The 18896-nt window shown below is 39.3% G+C and overlaps 1 protein-coding gene across 4 annotated transcripts in view; it reads right to left on the minus strand.

Annotated features, from left to right (window-relative positions):
• pcnx1 (pecanex 1) overlaps positions 1-18896 on the minus strand; it is a 40047-nt gene that overhangs the window by 4549 nt on the left and 16602 nt on the right. The window contains exons 10-32 of one of the 4 annotated variants that reach the window (XM_077538334.1): positions 17596-17653; positions 15775-15989; positions 15544-15697; positions 15439-15471; positions 12592-12763; positions 11446-11556; positions 11206-11297; positions 10992-11101; positions 9959-10064; positions 9204-9296; positions 8974-9124; positions 7635-7776; positions 7378-7555; positions 6319-6427; positions 5984-6113; positions 5854-5912; positions 5568-5783; positions 5085-5338; positions 3683-3913; positions 3327-3427; positions 2834-3215; positions 1072-1346; positions 811-989 (exon numbers count right to left, since the gene is read on the minus strand). In XM_077538334.1, the coding sequence (XP_077394460.1) occupies positions 811-989; positions 1072-1346; positions 2834-3215; positions 3327-3427; positions 3683-3913; positions 5085-5338; positions 5568-5783; positions 5854-5912; positions 5984-6113; positions 6319-6427; positions 7378-7555; positions 7635-7776; positions 8974-9124; positions 9204-9296; positions 9959-10064; positions 10992-11101; positions 11206-11297; positions 11446-11556; positions 12592-12763; positions 15439-15471; positions 15544-15697; positions 15775-15989; positions 17596-17653 (3551 nt within the window). Of the gene's footprint in view, positions 1-810; positions 990-1071; positions 3216-3326; positions 3428-3682; positions 3914-5084; positions 5339-5567; positions 5784-5853; positions 5913-5983; positions 6114-6318; positions 6428-7377; positions 7556-7634; positions 7777-8973; positions 9125-9203; positions 9297-9958; positions 10065-10991; positions 11102-11205; positions 11298-11445; positions 11557-12591; positions 12764-15438; positions 15472-15543; positions 15698-15774; positions 16005-17595; positions 17654-18896 lie in introns of those variants that run through there. The other 3 variants (XM_077538333.1, XM_077538335.1, XM_077538336.1) reach the window with 3 other exon arrangements.

Genomic DNA, 18896 nt, shown 5'->3' on the forward strand with positions numbered 1-18896 from the left:
TGCGCGATATTGCACATAAGTAGATATTATTCTCAACTCAACTCAACTTTATTTATAAAGCACTTTAAGAACAGGCATTGCTGTATACAAAGTATGTGTAACGTCACAAAATGTAGTCTAACGCTAACAATAGCAGCTAACCGCTAACTATTGCGTGATTTATCGTGTTGCTAAAGGCAAAATGGTTTTATTCCTTTTCTTCTTTTTTTCAATTAATTAACTTATTTATATATATTTTTTAATTATTGCTTTTATGCACAACATAACACAACAGCTAGATACCGTTAGCAGCAAATGTTAGCAGCGGTCAATTTATGTGTACTGTCACAAAATGTAGTCTACAATAGCAACAATAGAAGCTAACTGCTAACTAGCTGCTATTGTTATCGAAGTTTGAGTGTTCTAGCGACTATGTGACATCACACAGTGCCGACGGAAGCTAACGGCTAACTGGTTTTATGTTTTTTTTTTAAATAATTTATTTACTTATTTTTTTCCCATTTGTTGCTTTTGCCACATCACACAACAGCTAGATACCGTTAGCAGTGGTCAATTTTATGTGTACCATCACAAAATGTAGCCTCCTGCTAACAATAGTAGCTAACCGCTAACTAGCTGCTATTGTTATCAAAGCTTGAGTGTTTTATTGACGGTGTGGCATCACACAGTGTGGCCGACTGCTAACAATTGTTGCTAGTTTAGTTTAATTACTAGTTTGAGCGAACTCAACCAAATGCTTGATGGACTTTATATGTTACACCTGACGTTTACTGCTAATGGTTTACTCGCGCTGTCATTCAATTCCCTCACCCAGAGCGTGCGGCTGGTACGAGTGAGAGCCGCCGGGTCCGGAATTGCCGCCTTGCGAAATGGAGCTCTGTTGCGAGTCGCCCGCCGTCCCGTTCCCGCTGCCGCAGGACATCCCGCCAGCGTCGGAATCCTCGATATTCCCTCCACTGTTACAACCTGCGCCGCAGCCTTTTCGTAGCCTGAGACAATAAAAACGAGTTACAGTGGACCAAGTCCTTCCGCGTATGAAGTAAAAAAAAATAAAATAAAATAATCGCAAACCTGTGCCAAGTGCTGACCACAAAGTTGCGGATGTTGGCGACGCTGATGGGCCCGCCCAGGATGTGTCCCAGCTGCGGGTGCGAGTTGCAATAGGAGGTGGTGAGCGGCGACACGTAGATGGGATAGCCGATGGGCTGGTCGCACGATGAGTTGATCATGTTGCGCAGCGCCTGCTTGGCGTTCTGGATGCTGCCGCGCTCCGGGTTGCGGTTCCGCAGGAACACCAACTCCTGCTGCTGGCCCGCCCACAGGCCACGCACGCACTCCTTGTTTACCTGAAGCACAGCAACATTTCCATTTAGTTGTTTTGTATGTGTTCATAATTAATTTCACAATGAACGATCCATTTATTCCAAGAAGTCATGGTCCCATTATTTTTTTTCTTTAATTGACAGATGACCAAGTGGCATTCGAGTTAAAGGGGAAGTCTAGCTTAAATATTTCTTGACAAAGACATTTTTATAAATATTACACTTGTAGAATATGAGTAAAGCAGCAAAATCCAGCAGTTTTTATCAATATCAGAAAGCGGCCATTTTTCAACTTACTAACGATTGAAAATGACATCACAGTTGCTCAGGTCTCAGGTAACAACCAATCACAGGTCAGGTTAAAAAAACAGGTGAGCTGTAATTGGTCGTTGCTTGAGCCCTGAGCAACATCAAGTGGCAAAAAGGCCGCCTTCTGATATTGACAAAAATGGCTGCTTAACTCAGATTCCACTAATGCAATATTAACCAGAATTATTAACTATTATAATTAATACAATATAATCTAATAATAATAATGTATTATAAGATATGTATGAATTAATTATTAATTATATTAGGTTGATTATTAACCAGAATATTTAGACTAGCGGGGCTGCATAAAACATAGTCCAAACAAAAAAAAAATGGGGGGTTGACTTCCCCTTTTAGGAATAATTTTTATACTGTATGTGTGCTTGTTTTTTTTGTTTTTTTTTAACTTCACTCAAAAACAGCCAAAAAGATTCGGGAAGAACAGCAGGAATTTCTAGCAAGTACTGGCCCTACATCTGACAACAATCTCTCATTTTCTTACTATATTATTCAATAATAGATAATCATTCAAAGAACAACACATTACACTAGAAAAATTTAAGCGGAAACTTTGGAACTGACTGCTGACTCCTGCAAGGTGGGGCGCCGTTTGCCAAATCCTGTTGAAATCAAGTCACTTCCTGTTGAAACCAGGTCAGTTCTGGGTCACTTCCTGTTGAAATCAGGTCACTTCCTGTTTATTTTAGGCCACTTCCGGGTCACTTCCTGTTGAAATCAGGTCATTTCCTGTTGAAATAAGGTCACTTCTGGGTTACTTCCCGTTGAAATCAAGTCACTTCCTGTTGAAATCAGGTCAATTCCTAGGTGCTTGATTTGTGGACCTTACCCCCCCTTCTCCATTCATTCCTATGGGACTTTTTGGCGTTTTTTTTGGGGGGGACTTACGTCGCCATGCCAACTCGGAATTAAAAAAATAATAATTGAGCAGATTGAGCTGCATCTTTTGATACCTCATTTGTGCCGGTACGTTCAACGGGCAGCATTTTGTCTAAAAAAAATCCGGTCAATAAAGACAAAATAATGAAGGCCGTTTTCTAGGATAGTAATATGTGCCTGCTTTGCTTTGCAAGCGGTAGCTCCGCTACTGCTTTGCTCGCAGCAGTCATATAATTATGGAGACTATTCTCTGCATTTTCCAATAACATGCGACACCGATCTCCCAGTCAATGTTAGCGAACCTTGATGACTCTGAAGCTGAGATATCGGCGGTTGAGCATGATGATTTTGTACTCGTTGGTCCCCTCGTCCAGCACGTGGCGCAGAGCGAGGAGCGACTGGGCGTTGGACAGCACGGCGCTGCGCCACGCCGGGTCGCCCTCATGGGCGATGACCAGGTTCTGCTGGTTGGCCGAGATGGCCTCGAAGAGCACGGCGGGCTCCTCGTACTCGTCGGGAGAGGTGAAGTGGTCCTGGTGGAGTTTGAGGGACATCCGGATGCCGGGTACCACCACCTTCCTGAGAAGCTCCATGTCGGCGAAGATCCACTCGTCGCGCACCGAAGAGATGCGGAAATCGCCTTTAAACAGAGCGTGAAGCCCGTACAGGAAAGACTCCAGGTTGCTGTGGGATGGGACAGACTGAGGTTAGGGTTAGGTTCTGTGAATGCATCCTTTGACATCCAGTGTAAAAGGAGCTTGAGGATTTTTGCAGGTTCTAAAATGTCTGCCAAACCTGGACATGTGATGAGCTGCCGTTCCGAGCGCTCTCCTTCCCAGCACGCACAAGCCGAAGCAAAGCAGCACCAGAGGAGAGTCTCTCTCGTTGTTTAGAGGCTACAACACAAAATGTATTTAGGCGTGTCAGGCGATTAATATTTTTAATCGTAATTAATTGCATTACTTCAATAGTTAACTCACAATTAATCGCACATTTTATATCTGTTCTAAATGTACGATAAAATATTTTTTCCAAGTTTTGATACTCTTGTTAATAACATAAAAGTGGGAGGAAAATGTTCAGCTAATAGAAATATAAAATAAATTCAGCTCTAAAAATATTCAATCGTGACATGAAGACCATTTTGGTACCTTGTCCCTGCGAGAGTTGCAGTACTGGATCCAGCCCAGGTAAACGCTGCAAAAACTATCCCTGGAGACGCCGGCCAGCCGGTGGTCGTAGTCCTCGTCGATGTTGGGATTGAAGGTGGGATCCAGGTCCACGTAGTTCCTCTCGCCGCACGCCCGCAGGCCCTCCTTCATGGTCTCGTTGGACAGCCACTCCTCCAGCTTGGGCGAGGCGACCACGTAGTAGATGATACCCTGAAAGAGCACTTGGTATGTTATGCTAGGAAAAAAAAAAAAAGCGTACACATTATCCTTTTGTATCCTACCCCTGGACATGGAATGCCAAAAAATGCTGACACATTGTACTTGGTACTCCAAGGATAGGGTGCAAAGAAAAAAAATGTATGGCATGCCAGAAAAAGCGCCTTGGATACCATTTTACACATCATACCCAAATGCAATGACATGAAGAAGGAGGTCTGACATGCATTTTTGGTACCATGTCAATGAATTTGCTGGTGGTCTGACATGTCAGAAAATGTAAAATGATAAATGGACAACACACCAATGGTCGAATGCTTCCACACAGGGTGCTGCCAGCTTCATAGGCAGCAAATCAGGGTTCAGTGTCTTGCTCAAGGACACTTCACCTGGGTCATCAGGGGTGAGGATCGAACCCGGAACCTCATAGAGGGGAAGACGACCACTCTACCACTGAGCCATGCCGCCCTCTTGCACAGGAAGTAGGCCTACCAAAAAACTGGTATGATATACATCGTGTCTATCCTTTAGGAAACTTTGATATTTCCTAGCAAAAGTATGGCACCAAAAACTGGCTTTATGTGCCAAAAAATGTCTTTCACTGTATAAAAAAAGTGGTCTGACATAACAGAAAATAAACATTACATACCCTACCACAGTATTATGTACCCCAAAAATCAACTCATTTGCTCCCAAAAACGTATAAAAACGTTCTATTTTAAATGTATTCAATGTCCCAAAGACGTATTTATACGTTGTTTTTTATTTATTTTTATGCTAGAGCATACAGAAGGCTTTGATCATGATGCAACCTCTCAAATGCAGAGAATGGGTGGAAAAAAATGGTAGTAATTACAAAAAACGGTCAGCAGGTGGCAACAGAGTATAAGAGCTCAACCAGGGCCATGATGAAAACAAGCTATATTCTCATGCTAATCACTACAAAACGTAATCAGATAGAAATGTACTTTTTTTTTTTTTTTCCTGATGAAAGAAGAGAGACTAATCTTTCCTTTGGTAGGTTCCATGTTTTTATACCAATAGAACACAATATTCTGTGGGCCTTGCAAAATCAGTCAAAAGCCATGAAAACAGCCAGGAGCGAAGGGCGCTGCTTCAGTGAAAATGGCTGGCAGTGAACGAGTTAAGTAGCCCCTCCACTGACCTTGACGTAATAGGTGGTGAGGATGCGTCGCAGGTCGAAAACCTGCAGCATGGAGGCGGCGCTGTTGTCGGTGATGCTGTAGCCCTCCAGCACGTACTTGGTGACCAGCACCTCCCAGGCCAGCCAGCGCTGGCCGAAGGCGGCGTTGAAGGACAGCACGTGCGGAAGGTGGCCCGGCTCGCAGCAGCAGCAGCCCTCGTCCTCCTCCACGCCCTCCGTGATGGCCTCCACCTCCCTCTGCTGGCAGTAGGTGCCTAAGAGACGAAAGATGCCGAGGGGTTAGCTTGAGGGACTTGCACAATGCATTTATAGTACGCTATATACGCCCATATATGGTCAGCAACTGCCCAAAAGTACATCACTTGTAAATTTTCAAACAAGTTTACATTCACAATTTGTATTATTCTTTCCAAAACTATTCGTTTTTGTGCCCTGCCTCGTGAGGAGCAAAGCGGTACTACAGGATGAAGCAGTGTCGCTCACCTCGGAATTCCAGTCCTCGGAGCTGGAAGGTGACCAGGCCGTTGCCGATCTCCACCAGGTGAACCAGGGCGTTGAGGTAGTCCGAGGCCAGGATGAAGCAATCGCCTGTGCTGAAGTTGCCCCAGCGGCCCAGCAGCAGGTCGCCGCACAGGCTGTGCTGCAGCGAGCGCGTCAGGTGCTCGTAAAAGATGGAGTTGAGGTTGTTGTCGTCTGAGCCTGTCGGGAGGAAACAGCTAGTAAGAGCCTGTAAGTCACATACAAGAATGATTGACAAGTTGCCAATTACCTGGATTTCTGTCCAGCTGCGAGGCCAGCCTGGTGTTGGAGTGATCCACTCTTTTGGTGCTGTGTGGAGAAAATGAAGCAAATTCAGATGGGAGTATGGATGTGAAATGTATTTACAGTACAAGTCCTACTTGTAATCGCGCTCCCAAAATTTGACAGGCCGGACATAAGATGTGATGAAGATGGCGCTGCCAAGGAAAGGGTTGAGGGGGGTGGAGAAGATTGCTGATACCAGGGCCTGCACGAAGAGCATTGCTGAGTCTGCAGCAAACAAGGAGGTCAAGGACCACGAGGGGAAAACAGGTATAAACACAAAAACATGTCGACAATCTAACTGTGACCTCAATTAAATTCGCTGAGTAAACGTTTTCCAAAAGGGAGAATTTACAGCCGAACCTGTGACTCGAGTGCGTGACCACAGTCATAAAAATATATATCAAAAGAAGCGATGATGTGGAAAGGATACGAGGCACAGCGAAGGGCTGAGCGAAGGCGTGGAAGGCCGAGCCCCATGTGATCTGCCAGGGCGCGATGTAGGTGTAGACAAAGTGCAGCTTGTAGAACAGCTCCCACAACTGTGAACCAAAATAGCAAAGGTTAAAGTTAGCCTGAGAAAAAATAAAATTGAGACAAGATCCATTTTGTAGGTAAACAAAGCAGGTGAGTGCTTCTTCTTTTACACTTTACACCAACAAGTGGCAACACTTGAAATAAAAAAAACAACCTTTTCTTTTAATATTTTTATAATGAAATTTTATTTTAATGCTGAGCAACATACTTTGTCATGGTCAGCATAAAGTCATCATCGACAGCATTTAGCTCATTACTGCCATCTGAGGAGCAAAGAGGTACTGCAGGACAAACTGCCACCCTCAGCCTAAGCTTGATAATTTCTACTAAAAGAAGAAAAAAAAAGAAAAAAAAGTCTTTTGTCATAAAATTCTTCATTTTGCTAAGTAGCAATATATATTATATTATGAAAAATTATTTTATATGATAATTTATATTTTTCATACACATTTCTTTTTTGAAAAACTCATCACAACATACTTTCTCAAGGTCAGCATAACTTATCATCTACAGCATTTAGCTCATTACTGCCATCTGAGGACCAAAGAGGTACTGCAAGACAAACTGCCACCCTCAGCCTAAGCTTGCTAATTTCTGCTTAAAAAAAAAAAAAAAAAAAAAAAAAAAAAAGATCTTGTCACGAAATTCTTCATTTTGCTAAGCAGCAATATATATTATATTATGAAAATTATTCTAAATTATAATTTATATATTGTCATTCATACACATTTCTTTTTTGAAAAACTCATCACAACATAATTACACAACATTTAATTTATTCACATTTCATTATATTTCTTGCATGTATATAAATATTTATTTATACTTTTTTTTTTTTTTTAAATATTTAAGTATTGTGGCAGCCTACAGAGCAGGTGGAGCCTCCTTCCCCTGCATCCAAACATTTCCACTCTCCACAAACTTACTTTCCACCTACAAACGGGCGTCCACGCACCTTGCTGAAGACGATAGACATGAGGAAGAGATCCAGCAGCAGAGTCTCCGACATGTGCCGATAGTCGAAGGTGAAGAAGAGCACGGTGAAGAGGACGGTGATATACTGGTAGGTGGGGCTGCTGTAGCACGAGCGCAGCAGCTTCAGGCCGGCCACGGTGATCATCAGCGCGCCCACCCTGGACAAGAGAACGTTGTCAAAAATAAATAAAACAAAACGCCACTCAGACAAAAACGGAGTGTGGCTGTTTATCTCACTCTGTATCCAGTCGTTTGGGGCTGGCGAGCTCCCGGGCGCTGCCGCTCAGCTCGTTGAGGATGACGAGCGGGTAGAGGATGTTCCTCTCCACGAAGAGCAGCCACACGTGGAGCTTCTCGAACCACATCACGTGAGCCGCGTCTGACGCCACAGAAGACAACAAATGAGATTCTGCGCCACTTTTTCAGTTCTATATTTTTAGTTCTCCCTTTAAAACCCTTTTTACTCCCACACGTTATAAAAAAAAAAAAAAACAGACAAAAAAAAACAAAAAAAAAACAACCCCCACAGTGCCAGCCGATTTCCAGCATGTTAACTCATCTTTCAAGGCAAACAGAATATTGTGTACTTTTACTACATTTACAACGTGGGTACCAAATGAAAGATCACATTCCATTCTTTCATTAGAAAAAAAAAGTATGTTTCTACCTTATTCCGTTCTTTAGTAATCACCATTTGAAAATAGGTGATTTGAGTGACAATCAAGCGAAAATTGAAAAGATAAGGAGAAAACATGCTTTTTGTGAAAAAGATAAATTTTGACAATATTTTTTGTTCAGCGACGCCCTGTGAATGAATTAGGTTTAAAGTGATATTTAATTTGATCATTCACGTCAACCTTCAAAACGTTCCATTTAATCTGATTTCATCAGATTCCGTCATGTTTCATAATAATTCCATACACCGGCAGCCCACTGAAAAGAGACACAATGCTGCCATCTGCTGGCCATAGTTAGTGGGTGTTTTTGATTCTACAACCCACTGACCAGGCAGCGCTGCACTTAGACGTTGCACATTGATTAAAAACAAACAAACAAACAAACAAAAACAAAAAAACGTAGTTGACGTCATTTAACGTTTATGGAGGCATACATTGTGATTTTACTAATCGTTATTAAACGTTTTTGGCGGTCAGAGAGTTAAAGATATTAAAAAACAAAACAAAAAAAACACGAGTTGTACAGGTCATAATTAATGGTGGAAAAAAAGTTGTTAAATTATGTACTGTCTGATTTTTTTAAATAAAGAAAACCTAAAAAATGTTATATCAACTGAACTGAATTATAGATAATTATTTTACTTAAAAATGTGATTTATTCTCTTGCATTCAGTTTCACTTTAGTGCCAACTGGGGAAATTGAAAAAATAAATAAATAAATCCCCTTCGGTAGTTTCACGAATTTATATGAAAGTGGGTGGGCATTTCTATCACAACAGCACGTGAGAACATGTCTCATATGAATGGAAAGTCGAAAATTTGGGCTTGAAGCAGCCATTTTGGGAAAATTCCAGACCTACCAGACAGACACGATGACGTCGCCATTGTCGCGTACTCACCCCGGACTTCAAACTGGTAATACTCCTTGGTCTTGAGCAGCGGGTGCGAGAAGCAGTACCAGGGCAGCTGTTTGCGCACCTGGGGTAGCAGGTAGTGCGTGAGCAGCCCCACCGTGCCCAGCAGCGCATACAGCACGTAGCTCAGGAAGGGCTGTGGTGGGCGTGAAGGAGACGACGATGCCGTTGAGACTTTTCAAAGCTTTGTACGAACGGCGAGTGTTCGCACGTACCTGCAGGGCGATGAAGACGGTGCTGACGTGGATGGCAAAGTAGAGCACGGCGATGACCACGCAGACGATCAAGTCGGACTGCAGACGCTCGTTCTTCAAAAAAGTAATTAGAATCCTTAATAAGCAGCTTTAAGTCATTAAAGCCAGGCAATTAAAGGTTAATAATAATACAGCTGCAAATAATGATTATTTTCATAATATATTAAATTGATGATTTTGTTTTCATTAACTGATGATCACTCAGATTCTGGATTTCTGTGAGATAATTGGCAAAAGTGCTGGTCATTATTTCCAAAGTAAAAGCGAACGTCTTGTCAAAAAGTCTGCTTTCATGAGTAAGCATAATAAGCTTGTTTGTTTTCACTTTCAGACATGTATATTGTGATTTGTGAGTAAATGGAAATTATGAAATTATGCTTGACTAAATTAATAAACTGAAACGGAAGGACTACAGAAATCAGAATATTTAATATTGAATGGCTGAACTCAGAGGAATTAAGACCGTGTTATGTTAAACAAGGTCTCTAGATGATTAATTGATTATCAATATAGTTTGACTAATTTGATCATCTCCACTCTCATTTGCTGACTCCCACGTCACGCAACAGGCCATGCCCTACACTTTCAAGCCACACACATTCAAAGCCATAGGTACAGTCACCACCAAAATATTAAACCCCAAAAATTGTTAAAAAAAATTTAAATAAAATAACGCTGATAAACACTCAATATATGTTTCCGCTTCTGAAACTCACCACTGAGGCCCTCAGCTTCTCGGGCAGAGGGTCCTGCACTTCCGACAGGGGGTCCTCCGGGTTGCTGTCTCTCAGGTTGGGCAAAATCTTCGACTGTATCAGTGAGCTAGAAGATGACATGTAAGCAGGGATTTGATGGCGAGTATTGGCACTGTTGATACACTCAAAGGACTATAATATTGTGAGATCACTATAATTTATCCTGATTCCTTGTTAAAAATTATTTAATCGATGGGCGGGAAAAGTATGGCCCATGGACCACATACACCATTCTGTGTCGGTCTTTTAACTCATTCACTCCCAAAAACAGGGCCATGTTGCAACAAGCTCTTTTTCCCAGTATTTTCAACAGGTTTGTGAATAATGATGAAACTTAGCTAATTCTAATGCCAATTGCTACAAAACGTAAAAACAGATCAAAAATATACCGTACTTTTTTTTTTTTTCCCCGGGATGAAAGAAGAGACATTTTTCTTTTGGTAGGTTCCATGTTTTTATAGCAATAGAACATGAAAATGGCTGGGAGTGAATGAATTAATATTTATTGCATTAATTGAGCCGATTTGAACTAACATTGGTTAAAGTTTTCATTGATTTATTATTTTTAATTTAAAGAAAACAATTTCATACATACTTTTACCAAAAATAGTATTCATTGTATTAAATGCTTACTTAATTATACAATATTCTTCCATCTGTTCACTACTCACAACTTCATATATTTGCAGATTAATTATGGAACCTATGCTTTGTTATTTACTGAAAACCTTGGCGAGTCACTGTGGCACCACCTTGTGGCATCTACAAGCAATTATAAACTCACAGGTGTCACTACTGGCGGAATGGCTGGGTCAAAAGGACCTTGAGCAAAGTGCACACAATTTTGGCCACCGCTGACTTGATTGATTAAACGAACGAAAGTCTTTCAAACAGAGTTGAAATTTTTGCAGACAACTTCAGATTTTCTTCATTTCCTCTCAGAGAAAAGGTCACCTGTCCCTAAACTTGAGCGACTGCGGTCACGCGTGCTCACATGAGTACAGACGGGTCGCTGCTTTGCCGGCTCAGGTGGTAAGACACGGCCACCAGCAGGCCGCAGAAGACGGAGAAGAGCACGGGGATGTGATGAGGCTCCCAGTTCTCCTGAAAGAGCCGAAATGCAGCGCCCATGTCACGTCGGAATTGGAACGAATATAACGAGTGACCGTCCCAACAACAGTGCGCAACTTTCGTGCGACTTCGCTCACCTTGAGGGCGCCGTAGCAGAAACCGTACAGCAGAGCGACCGTGAGCACGCTACGGAGGACGCTGTAGAGCGACGACAGCAGGCTGGTGGAGGCTGCAGGCAGAAAAGGATTGTTAACTTATTCATCCGCATTTAGGGGGAAGGCATCTGTATTTCACGTACAGTAAAGCCAAATAAAAAGGACTATTTCTTGAGAAATTCCCTGCCGCAGAACACAACCATAGAGGCACACCTCACTCACCATTGCCCCCAAAGACGTGGATGTCCAATTGCTCAAAGAGATACATGACGAATGTGTTGACTTGTGGCAGCAGGCCCATGAAGAAGATGATGGGGAAACACAGAGTAAACACTGAAACACACACAGGAGAACATTACTAGTATTACAACTAGCATCACTACCCACTGATAGTCAGTGCTCTATTAGCTCCGTCAAATTTTCAAAACATAAATCAAGTACCTATGACATTACTTGACTAACTTTTTGGAAAAAGTGTACTTAACTGCATAGTTTTAATGAAACCGTTATTCTATACGAGGGTATCAATTTTAATTTCCTCAATCGATATGATATCAATTCACAAGAGTTCAGTTCGATTTGATTTCGACTTTTTCTGACTCGATTCACTTCAATTCAATCCTATATCGCTTAATTATAAAACATCAATTGTTCTTAAATGTAAAGGACATGACAAAAACCACAAATATTAAATTCCGAAGTAAATTTTGCAGAGGCAGTAACTGGTCAAATGATTTTGTTAATTAATGAAAGTAGCGCGTGTTATAATCACTTAAGTATTACACAAACATTAACAGGATGAGATGGAAATATTTTCATAATTCTAATTCAATAATTGTAAATATTAATTAAAAAGATTCTGAATTGTCTTTCAGTGCAATAAGTCAGGTTTAATATAAATGGAAGAAAATACTAATGTTGACAGTAAATTTCAAGAAAATATTAAGACAAAAAAAAAATCGTTTTTCAAAATTCCATTCTCTTAAGAATTTATGGGAAAAAGATTAACAATTGATTAATGGATTTATGAATCAATATAGGGCTCAAAAAGGAACATCGCTTCGATATTGATTATTCGGTTTTCTAAACACAGCCCGACTCTAAAAATTACATTTCTTGCTCGACACTTGGCAAATTTGACACTGATTTAAAAAAATGAAATTGTTCACAAGTTCTTCAGTATTTCAGTGTTTTTTTCCACTGAGTACTTACTTATTCACTCTTACTCAAATAATTATTTGGTGGACTACCTTTTACTTTTATTTGAGCCATGTTTTTTGTTCAAGTGACAGTACTAAAATACTAATTTTGGCTACCGACAACCAAGACCATCACCATCATCGCTACAACTACCACCTACTTACTCACCTATGACGAGGTCCCTGGCGGAGGCGAGGATGAGCGAGCTGGTGAGAGCGACGCCGTACAGCGTGACGCGGGAGGAGCTGGTCCTCAAGCTGGTGTAGTGCAGCAGCCAGATGAGAGCGCAGCACAGGCAGAAGTACACGGGCCGGCTGTACGCGATGATGCGATTGTGGCCCTGGAGGTGGCGACAGAGTTGATACAGTCACGTTGAGGACAGTATAAAAGTCTATACTATAAAAGTCAAGAATAGCATCTACATTTTTTTTACATTGAGCATCTTACAAGTATGCTTGACAAATGTATTAGAGACTTCTAGCATCATGAAGAGCTTTTATGCAGACTCTAATTTCAACATTTCGCCATTTTGAACAAGAACGGTAAATTTTTAACTAAATTAACCTATTTGCGCCCAAATTTCATAAATCCTAAGTGAATAAAACATCACTAATTACATTTCCTGTTTTAGTTTACCCAATGGAAAACTTTGTGGATAATGATTTCAATACCATTCAAAATATCTTGTGGACTTAATGTGTCTTAACCATTGCAGATATGTAAAAGACTATTTTAGTCATGAACAATTTTTAAAAAGAGTCAGGTTGATTTTAATTTGTGCAGTTGTAGCACCCTCTGGTGGCTAGTTTTTTTTAGTGCAGTTTAATTTTCACAAGGCATGTTTTGGCCCTTCTTTATTTAAAATCCACGCTAATGGTCAGATGAAGAGGAACAGATTATGCTTGTGAACCGAGTCAAGATGCCTCAATATATTATATTTATATATTTTTATATATAATATTCATAAGCTTTTTACATGTTTTCATTGCTGTATTGTACAAAAGCACAGTATTGTATTTTTTTTTTTTAATATGAGTTCTTTATTTTTATTTTATTTTTTCAATATTGTGACTTTTTAATCTCGCCAACCTCCCCACAATATCGTGATAATTATCGTATCGTGGCCTTCATATCGTGACATCTTATCGTGATGTTTGGATATCGTTACATCCCTAATAAATAATATATATCCTGTGCAAAAATAAAATAAACCCAAATGTTACTTAAAACAATTGTTAAACCACTGAAATATTCCTTTAGATTACTACCTAAGGGGAAAATGAACGTGAAATATGAGGTAAAATCCAAAGTTGACCAGCCTGTCATATCAGGTGTCAAAAGAGGTCAACATCTGACAAAAGATCAATTTTGCTGGGGGGTATTTTCTTCAGTTTTCATATAAGATGAGCATTCCCGGGCCCTATTTGGTAATTTAATGCATACAAATTCCGGGTACTGTTGTCGAGTGTTCTGCTCTTTAGGGGAAATTGCTGCACTTTGGGACGCTTATGCATAATTACGACAATAAATGACAGTGTAACCCAGCAAAATAAAAACTGGCTGCCGATTTGCTCTTTGCTCCAATAGCTTCCCAAAATTGTGTCAGCAATGTTATGAAAAGCCCGAGCGTGTGTGGATGTGTGTGCGCGCTCTAAACTCAGGGCAGAGGCTATTTAAAGCCACGATGCCTGCGGCCACGTGGGAGCGACATTAATAAAAGACGCGAACGCGGACGCAGACGCAGAGAAGCGATGTCGCTTTAATTGAACCAACATGAAAAGTACCGAATAATAAAGATGTATTTCATGTGGATTAAAGGAGATTATGCATTTTTATTTTGATAATTTAAAACTCAAATGTCATAATAGTGGAATGCAGTCTGTTTTGAGGAAGTTCTGTCAAATGCATAAGTCCTGTTGGGTCACCATGAGCCATGTTGTGGTGCCCTGAATATTCATGATGTGATAAATTGAAATAATTATTTCATATTTAGCATTCTTATCATTTTTATTAAAGCCTTTAAGAAAACATTATTTTTGTATAGCTGCATTTTTTATGTTGTGTGTGTTTTGTTTTTGTTTTTTTTAAGTATAAAATATAACTGAATATTTTACATTTGCCATTTGGGGTTTATATCTCATTACATTCATGATGAAAGGATTTAACCTGACATGCAAAAAAAAAATAAAAAAAAAATCAATGACGATTGATCAGTTTAAGTGGATAAAACTGAAAATATTGAATATTTAATGTTTTTTAAAAAAATACAAGAAAGCAAGGATTTCATCGCATTTATTCATGAAATCAGTGAGCTTCAGGTGGCCCAACATCCTGTTGAGTACCTGAACCATTCCCACTACCTATAAAGGTCAAAATCCACAATATGGAAAGACCCCCACCACCCCCCTAATACCTAGAAAAATATGTACCTTTAACTCATTTGCTCCCACAAACTTATAAATTTGTTTTTAAAAAATGTTTTAAGTATCCCAAAGATGTATTTATACGTTGTTTTGTTTTTTGTCTTTTTTATGCTAGAGCATACAGAAGGGCTTTGATGCAGCCTCTCAACTGCAAAAAACGGTTGCAGAAGTTATTGCACATACAGCCAGCAGGTGGCAGTAGAGCAAAGGAGATCAACCAGGGCCATGTTGAAAAAAGCTCAATTACTCACAATTCTAAATAGATTTGTGAAAATTGATTAAACTTAGCTCTATTCTAATGATAATTGCTGCAAAACGGAGCAATTTATTTTTTCTCCTGATGAAAGAAGAGACTTTAATCTTTCTTTTGATAGGTTCCATGTTTTTATAGCAATAGAACACAATATTCTGTGGGCCTTGTAAAATCAGTCAAAATCCAGTAGAACAACCGGATTGCGTCTGTGAAAATGTCTGAATGAGTTAAGAGGCGGGGCCTGGTGTGTGTGTGTGTGTGTGTGTGTGTTTGTGCGTAACCTGTGGTCAACTACAGCTGTAAAAAAATCAAATAAAAATCCGGTGAGCACCGACTTACATGACGTGGGGAGGACGAATCTGGTTGAACGCTCTGCCAATAAAAAGAATCACGTCAAGTGACAAAACGGTAAAATCAAGTCTTTAAACCCATCATATTCTTCACCTTGAGCAAAGAATACTGGCAGCTGGCGATGACGAGGCAGAACTGAAAGACCCAGATGTCGGTGAAGAAACCGTGCACCAGAAGCACCGAGCCCAGGAAGGCCACGAGGACGGCCAGCACCACAGCCAGCACGTTCTCCAGAACTTCCCGGTTCCTGGGACAAAAAGTGGCAAAACATTCAGAATGGTTGTCAATGTTGATAAAGAGGACCACAATGCCGTTGCGGCTCACCGGTCAAACAGCGCCAGCAGAGTGAGGCGGTCAAAGTGCAGCCCCACCCACAGGTACGGCATGAGCCACAGTCGGTAGTACTGCTTGGCCTTGCCGGCAGCGGCTGCCGCCGGGTCGTCGGGTCCCAGTGGGACGGCGTGGAGGTCCGGGCTCAGGTCGGCGTCCTGCTGCTCCAGCAGCTCCGGGTCCATGGTGAGCAGGCGGTTCAGGCGGATCTGCGGGAAGGAGAGCTGCCTCGCCGTCAGAGTATACTCGTACCTTGATGTCCACTTTACAATAATGCAAACAAATCTGTGGCTTTATCACATCAACTTTTCATATATTATTATTTTACTTACAATGAAATTAATTCAACACAATATTAATAAATATACAATTAAAAAAAAGAGAGCCCACCAAACCACCTGTGCATTCTGACGTCTCAGCTCATCGCGAGGATAAAGAATGTGTAAATGAGTAGGGCTGTACAATTGAAATTCAATTACAATTAATAAACTACACAATTACAAAATCAGCATAATCATAAAAAAATATTATTAATACTAATTTTTTTAGTTGTTTTAATTTATACATTTGCACCTTTTTGAAATTTGAAAATAACTAATTTAATAAATTTTGTTTCACCAAAAAGAAACTTGCATAATTAGTGTTTCAAAGATTTGTATTATATACTATGTATCTTTTTTATTAGTTTTTTACATTGAAACATTTTCTTGTATTGTACCACAAACATAAATGATCGTCCCATTGCACAGCGAACATGCTGCATTCCAACTTCAAGTTTTTGACAACATAAATAAATAAATAAATACACATTATTCTAAATATATATTTTTATAAATTCTGTTTGGTCCAAAAAGAACTTACATAATTATGGTGTTTCTATTTTTTTTTTTATTGGTCTTAATATTTTTTAAAGGGTAAACATTTTCTGTTTTGTACCAAAAAAAAAATGATCGTCCTACTTCAAGTTTTTGCCAACATAAATAAACAATACAGATAAATATAAATTATTATAAATTCTGTTTGATCCAAAAGGAACTTATGTAGTTATAAGTGTTTCTATCATTTTTTTCAATTGGTCTTAATATTTTTAAATGCTTAAACATTTCCTTGTTTTGTACCAAAAAAATAAATAAATAAATAAAAAAAATTTAAAACAAAAACAATCGTTTGAATAATCGTGATTATTATTTTTGCCATAATCGAGCAGCCCTATAAATGAGTCATATTGACTGCCTAAAAGTGATGCTACATCATTTCTGTTCAAATATCAATTGCTTCAAGATGTTAAACATGCTTTTCCCATTTTTGTTAGCATGAGCATTAAGCTAGCAGACTAAAGGTTTTAAACTAAAATTTTAAAACTAGTGCTGTCAAAGTTAAAGTGTTAACTAATTGATCACAAAAAATGATCACAATAATCATGTATTATTATATGTTTGCCTATGACAATCAGAATATTTGTTCATGTCAAAACTATTGGGGTCAATTTTTTCCCCATTTTATATTACACAAGTAATTAACTGATTAGAAAAAGAGGAGGATGAGCGTGTGCAGTGGCTCAAAAAATATTGAAGACATCCTCATAACATTAAATATCAAAAGAATGAACACATAACAGGTGCTTATTAAAATTCTAAAATGTGATTAATCTCATGAAATAATTTAATCGTTTGACAGCTCTATTTAAAACATGACAATCTTTGACTGGGAAGGGCAGTAAAAAGCTTGAAACTTTTTATGAAGAATTGTTCAATATTTGCCATAATGCTGCTTTAATGTGAAATGACACTTTGAAACAAAACAAATTCTACTCACCAGGTCATGAGGGTAGAAACGAACTGAGGTAGAACTGGAGAGGTGGGAGTCTGTGTCCCTGCACAACACATTCAATAACCTCATTATCTGTAAGAGGAGGAGCCTGCCGTATCCAATGAGCATCCCATTGGCCAAACACTCTAGTTCCCACACGGAACATATTACTGGATGAGATATGGGACAGGTCATGTGACCGCCTTACATTCTAGCCACGTACACAATGTTGGTTCCCCTCTAGCTATCGGCCATAATGGCTAGCAATAGCTGTTTGTTTTTGGTGGTATGCCAAACATGTAAGGAGAAAAAAATAATAAACAATAGCGTGATGCTTGCTAATGCAACTTTCATGTAATTGGTGTTAGGGGAACCCCAAAAATCCGATCAGTTCAAATATTTAATGTGGGACTTGTCTATATTGTTAATTCCTGAAAAAGAAGACAAACGACTGATGTTGCACTTGACCGGAAAGGGAAAAAAATAAAAAAAATTAAAAAAGCTGTCATATATTATTACTGCTGTGCTGTTGCACTTCAACCATTTACTAATAAATGACAAACAGCATTTATAAATGTTCACTACTGTCACTGTCTGCTGTTTAGTAATTTCCGAAACTGAAAAGCTCTAAGATGCTTACTATGGTACTGCTGCACATCTGTAATATTGTGAAAACAATCGGGGTACTAAAGATGTTGCACTTCCCTAAATCATCAGCTGCTAAATAGTTTTACTACTGTTATTGTTGCATTTTCATTTCCAAAAAAGATGACACATTGTTGCACTTTCCTAGAGTGAAAACTTATAAGCTGCTATATATATGTCATTCATTACTGTTAATGTTGCACTTCAATCGTTTCCTGAAAAGAAGACTGGTTCTGTTACACTATCCGAAAAAGAAACGATTTAAGCAGTTATATGTTTTTACTATTCTTAACAGTTACACTCAAAAAATGTTTCCTAAAAAGAAGACAAACCATTTGATGAAGCACTTTTTAAAAACAAGATTTAAACCTTTGACAATCTTTCATTCATGGGAAAATTGACAATGAGCCATTTTAATATTGTTTCATTTCAAAGTGTAATTAAATCTGTTTCTGTTTACACTAAATAAAAGCACAGGACTGTCTCATAAAAATAGAATATTGTGATAGTTTTTTATTTTCTGTAATGCAATTTAAAAAAAAAAAGTCATACATTCTGGATTCTTTACAAATCAACTGAAATATTGCAAGCCTTTTATTATTTTTAATATTGTTGATGATGGCTTACAGCTTAAGAAAACTCAAGTATCCTTTCTCAAAATA

The sequence above is a fragment of the Festucalex cinctus genome, chromosome 12 (genome assembly GCF_051991245.1).
Source record: "Festucalex cinctus isolate MCC-2025b chromosome 12, RoL_Fcin_1.0, whole genome shotgun sequence".
NCBI lineage: Eukaryota > Metazoa > Chordata > Actinopteri > Syngnathiformes > Syngnathidae > Festucalex > Festucalex cinctus.